Source organism: Hydra vulgaris, chromosome 11 (genome assembly GCF_038396675.1).
Source record: "Hydra vulgaris chromosome 11, alternate assembly HydraT2T_AEP".
NCBI lineage: Eukaryota > Metazoa > Cnidaria > Hydrozoa > Anthoathecata > Hydridae > Hydra > Hydra vulgaris.
The window spans coordinates 9,139,227-9,145,226 of record NC_088930.1 but is presented as its reverse complement, the minus strand read 5'-3'; the positions used below and the strand labels follow the sequence as shown (position 1 = coordinate 9,145,226).

Here is a 6,000-nt window from a genome sequence, read left to right as displayed (position 1 = left end):
GTGCCAATATTTGAAAATTCTTTCGACGCACTTATGCCAGCATTTAACTAGCATAATTGCTGTTTGCTAATTCTTTTGGCGCACTTATAGCAGTTTTGCAACTGCCACTTATGCTAATGTTTGCCAATTCTTTTAACGCACTTGTCAGTTCGCATTTATGCCAGTTTTTATAACTGATTCGCACTTCTTCCAGTTCGCACTTATGCTAACTCCCACTTCTGCAACTTAGACTTTTTCAGTTGCCCCTGAGTGCGTATAAAGGAGAGGGGAGAAGGTGGATGGTAAAGACAGCGGTGTATTATCGGTAAGAATGTTAAAGACAGCGAATACGTACATACGTACGCGGTTTGGTTCTCCTAAAAGCTAATTTCTCTTTTCTTAACAAAAGCATTAAGTTATCAATTGAGAAAATATCGAACTAAATATAAGTTAATTTTGTTTTTAATGTTTTAAAAAATTCATGCACTGGGAAAAGGTGTAGATTGATTTTGTAATAAATAATGCGTAAGTTCGCAGTGGGTGGTGGTATCGTTAAAAGCGTACAGGTCAAGGAGGTCCTTAATCAGTGGTTATACTGCTTTCGTACTTTATGGTTGCACCATAGGCTGAGTAAAAACACAACAAAATCATTTAAATTCGATTGAAATTAAGTTTATCTATATACATACATACATACATATATACATATATATATATATACATATATATATATATATATATATATATATATATATATATATATATATATATATATATATATATATATATATATATATATATATATATATATATATATATATATATATATATACACACACATATATATACACATATATATACATATATATGCATTTATACGCACACGCGAAACTAAGGTGTACGAAGAGTATCCTCAAACGCTTTTGATACATTCCAAGATTGTTGTATGTTTAGAAGATTCTCTTGCACCCTATCGAATAAGCTTTTATCGCAAGTATTGGATTCCCTAAAAACAAAACTTTAAACACTTACATTTCAAATTATTTTAAATATAAAGAAATATATGTCACACATACATGTATACAAAACATGTGGTGAAAAACGCACATAATGAGCGGACATATAACACTTGTTAAAGTTTATTGCCTATTGTCGCGGTTTTGCCATTTTCTCCGGTAAAGAGTTATAAAACTGACAAGGAGTACGCTATAAAGCTAATAGGTCGGGTGAATAAAAATGAGCAATTGCTTTTACTCAATAATTGGTCAGCTTTACGTGAATAAAACCGTTAGTAGTTTTGCTTTAATTTTTATTCACGTAAAGTTAAGCAATTTACTCAGTAATTGTTCAGCTTTACGTAAACAAAAACTTAAACAAAATAGGTTAAGTTTTTATTCATGTAAAGCTAACCAATTACTGAGTAAAAGCAATTGCTCATTTTAATTCACCCGGCCTAATATTTATATTTTTACTTATCTTTTGTATTAGTAAGAAGAAAGGTAAAGATACCTATGATGGCATACATGCTTATACCAAAACAAAATTTATTTTGGGACCAAAACTAAAAATTGTAACTTAATAAACTAAAAAAACTATAAATATAATTTTTCAATTAACCTTTTAGGCCAACTAAAATTAGTCAACTAGCTTTTAGCTGGAGACTATAGAAGACACAAAAAGATTTAATTTAGTTTCAGAAGTATTTAAGTATTACCAGATTTTACATGGGGAAAGGGGTGGTTTGCTACTGTGTGACGTGACAAATAACATTTTAAATTAAATTTTTTATCACAGCGTAAATTGGTAAAATTGCTAACTCGAAGATGCTTATATATAATACGAAAATTTTCAAGAAAATGATACGCAACGACTTCACAAGTGGCTAGCGTTTTTTGTTTGACGGAGTCATAACAAATGAAAATAAAAAATTTAAATTAGTTTTTTTACACGTTCACCTTAAATGATCGGAAGAGATTTATCTGAATTTACGCCATAAGAAAATTAGTTGTGGTTAGGAATTGCATCTCGAAAATCAAAACTCGAGAATTCCGGAATTCGTTTTTATAATACAGTTTCGAATTTTTTCCAGCGAATTCCGAAATTAAAATTTATTTTTTCGTGCTCTCTCCAACTTTTAAGTTGTGTTTTTGTTTCTTTACATATAAATAGAATATAATTCTACATTCTAATTCTATAAGAAGAAATAAAGAAAACAATTGTAAATTACATTTATCCTGCATAATACAATTAAACACAGAAAACATTCCTAAATTGCAGTTAACGGTTTCATGTCTTCATTTCATATCCACATAAAATTTTTATATTTGGTAACTTCGCGTTCGTGTTTTATATCTTACAATTTTCAACAGTGTTGAGATTTGCTTATTGGAGTGCAGTGTGTATTGAATTATATGGATCAATATTTTTTAAATAGGTGAGCAAATAATAGCAGGAACGATTAAAATGAAATAGTTTGATAATTATTTAATTTTAATTTTGTTTTGTTTAAGTTAAATTATTATTAACAGTACATCCAAAAATGTCTTCAAAGGAAAGTCATTCGGAATACACAAAGTAATCTAAAAATCAAAATTTTGTTTGGATTCATTTTTTAAGAGGATCAAAAAAACTAACAGCAAAATGTAAAATATGTTATAAAATAGTAAAAACCGGTGGTTCAACGACAACACTGCATCACAAGCATTTAAAAACAATACACAATATTAATATATTAAAACAGGATGTTGTGCAAGATGAAGGTCCAGAAAGCAGCGCATCAAAAATGATGATTACAAACTATTTATTCAACAAAAAAGATAAATCACTTTTTGCAATCGTATCACGAATGTGTGTCTTAGATAACATGCCATTCAAAGTTTTCTGTACGTCTATTGATTTGAGAAATTTGTTTTTGGCTAGAGGCGTTCGAGATTATGTATTACCAAAATCACCTAACTCGATTCACAAAATGGTTTTAGAATACGCACAAAAAATGCGGGATAAAATGATGCAGGATTTTATAAATTTAAAAGAAGTTGGAACAACATTTTGCTTAACTCTAGATGAATGGACATCTTCAATAAACCGATGTTATCTAAATTAGAATGTCCGTGGCAAGAAACAGTTTGTGAATTTAGATTTAGTACCTGTTAAAGGACGTTTTCTGCAGAAAAATGCAACACGGCTCTGAAGACCACATTGCAAGAGAACAATCTAAATATCGATAAAGATATTACGTCTATAACAACTGATGGGACAGCTGCGATGCAAAAAGTTGGACGGCTTTTACCATGTAATCAGCAGTTGTGCTTTTGCACATGCGATACGTTTAGCTGTAATTTATGTTCTGTATAATAATTAGAATACAACTGAATTGGTGGCTCAAACATATACAGAAAATGTTAGTGTAGAAGATCAAGTAAGTGACTTCGATGAATCGGATGAGGAATACATTGAAGATGAAAATGTTGGTTTGATTGAACAAACTTATAATAAAGCTGAACTTGTTGAGACTGAAGAACTTAGATTTAGTTTTCTCATCAAAAAAGTTCGTTCGATTGTAAAGAAATTTTATTTTTCAAGAACATTAAATGATATTCTTCAAGTATACGTGAAATAAGAATTTGGAAAACAATTGAAATTTATTATGGACACTAGAACTAGATGGAATAGATAGTCGAAATGCTTGAAAGGTTTAACAAGCTAAAATGCTGTGTTACAAAAGCATTGATTGACATTGCATCAGATATCGTTATTCTAATGCTGAAATTTTTTCGATTAAAAACATTATCTCTGTACTTCTCCCAGCGAAGTTTATTCAGTGAAGCCTTTTGTCAAGAAGATGCAAACCTGCTTTCTGCTAATGCGGCATTTTCTTTTATGCTTGAGAATTTCGGATCTGATGAACTTTCATTAAAATTAAAGAAGAAATTAGAAGACCGAATAAGCCAAAGACGAACTAATGTCTAGAATTCTTCAGTATTTACACAATGGCAGAAAAAGTGAGATTCACACGTCTTTCACTAGACCATTGAAAAAAACAATAGCCAGAGTTATTGAAAACTTTGCACAAAGATTGATATTTAACACTAACATGGAAACTTCCTCAGGCGAGCAGTCAGAAGCTGACGATGTGATGGAAGTGATGTTGGAAGAACAAACTAAGCCCTTAACATCAATGCAAAAGTTGGAGAACAAAATTCAATTGAATTTATCGTCCAACATAACGTCCAACTCAACTCAACAAATAATAAATAGGAGCTTAATTTCTGAAATGAAATTCTTTGAGGAGAACAGCGTTCATGGCAAAATATTAGAGTCCGTCTACTCATATTTTGATTCCGCCATCGAGCGTGGAGTCTGAGCGAGCCTTCTCAATTGCTGGTAACTTTAGTACAAAAGTTCGAACGAGACTCGGAGACGCAGCTTTAAGTGTTCTCTGCTTCCTCAAGGCATATATTAGACAAATAAAACAATAATTTTATATTTTTAATTATTAAATGATATATCATATTAGAATGTTTCTATACTAATTGAATTTGGTATAACTTGATGTTCCATTTTTATTTTTAAAGAAAGTATTTTTTATGCAATAAATAGCAATGAATTATCTCAAATAAGTTATTTTTATTATTTTTATAGACATAAGTTTTTTTTTAATATTTTCAGAATTCGACCGAATTACGAAAAAATTTAATTTCGAATTCCGATCTTCTTATTTTCGTCAAAATTTGCATTCCCTACTCGTGGTAAATAAGAATTTTGATCCTACAAACATAAAAAAACCAGACAGTGGGCAATTATTTATAAGCAATTTGTTGTTGTTGTTGTTATAGATTAAAAATGTCAAGTGAAAAGAACAACTTTACAAATCAATTTAGGGGAGAGTGGGGTTATGGCGAACGCGGGGTAACTCCGAACATGGTCAAAACAGCATCGTAGAAAAAAAATTCGACAATTTCTTTTTTACCTGCTGAGAAGGGATCCGATGCTCAGTTCCAGACGTGCAGTAGTGTAATGAACCTGCGGATGTTGTTTACTATAATTTGATTATAACTTTTTCTGATAATTTTATGCAACTTTTTTCTTGAGTAACACTCTGTTTTAGCTTCTATGGAAATAAAGCCACTCCTTTTTTTTGTTGTTGCTCCATAATATAATTTTTAGACTTGGTTATTACAATTAGCATGTTATTCGTTATTACACAACAGTGTTTGTGATTGCCCCCCGATGTGATCGGAATTACCCCACGTAGGTAGGGTAATTCCGAACACCAATGGTTTTCTTTTTGCCATAAATTTTTATTTTATAATAAAATTTTTAAAAATTGCTTTTGAGGGTTTGTGACTTAATAGTTAAACTAATTGATAAGCAATAAATATGATCAATTTTGTATAACTGGTGTCTTTAATTCGTATTCCCGCTTAAGTGTTCGCCAATACCCCACTCTCCCCTATGAAGGATATTTAAAAGCATTTGCAAACAAACCAAAACAAAAGTCTCAAGAAGAAACAAAATCTGGTCTGAGATTGAAAACAAAGAGCAAAACATTATTCGAACTAAATGTAGAAGTTGAAAAAAATTGAAAGAGCTAAAACAAATCGAACTCCGAAATAAAATGGTATTTTATCTTACTGGACAGAATTACCGAGCCGTGTATCGAATATACCAAAAAAAAGCGTGCGGTTGAATCTAAAATCACTTTTGATGGCGTGACTGACGCAACCCCATCAATTAAAACAATTGAAGAGAGTGAAAAAGAAAACTCTAATTTTTCAAAAATTTTAATAAAACAAGCACCGAAACAAGATCAGCTAAAGAATGAAATTTTTATTTCACAAAAAGATATTGCATATCCTACTGAAAGAAGAAACTGCAACTTGTTGTCACAAGAAGACTACCAAATACTAGGGCAAAAGCAAAAACTTTTGGTAGAAAAAAACCGAGATTTTGCACTTCGTCAAAAAGCCACTGAATGTTAAACAGCAACCAGACTAAAAAGAAAAAAGCAATAGAAGCTTT

General features: G+C 30.8%; 1 protein-coding gene across 1 annotated transcript in view; it reads right to left on the bottom strand.

The window, feature by feature from the left end:
- Window positions 1-816: 816 nt before the first annotated feature.
- Window positions 817-6,000, bottom strand: part of LOC105844319 (cilia- and flagella-associated protein 221) — a 45,934-nt gene continuing 40,750 nt past the window's right edge. Inside the window, exon 25 of the mRNA XM_065810020.1 lies at window positions 817-985. Coding sequence (XP_065666092.1) covers window positions 871-985 — 115 coding nt within the window. The 3' untranslated portion in view covers window positions 817-870. The remainder of the gene's footprint in view (window positions 986-6,000) is intronic.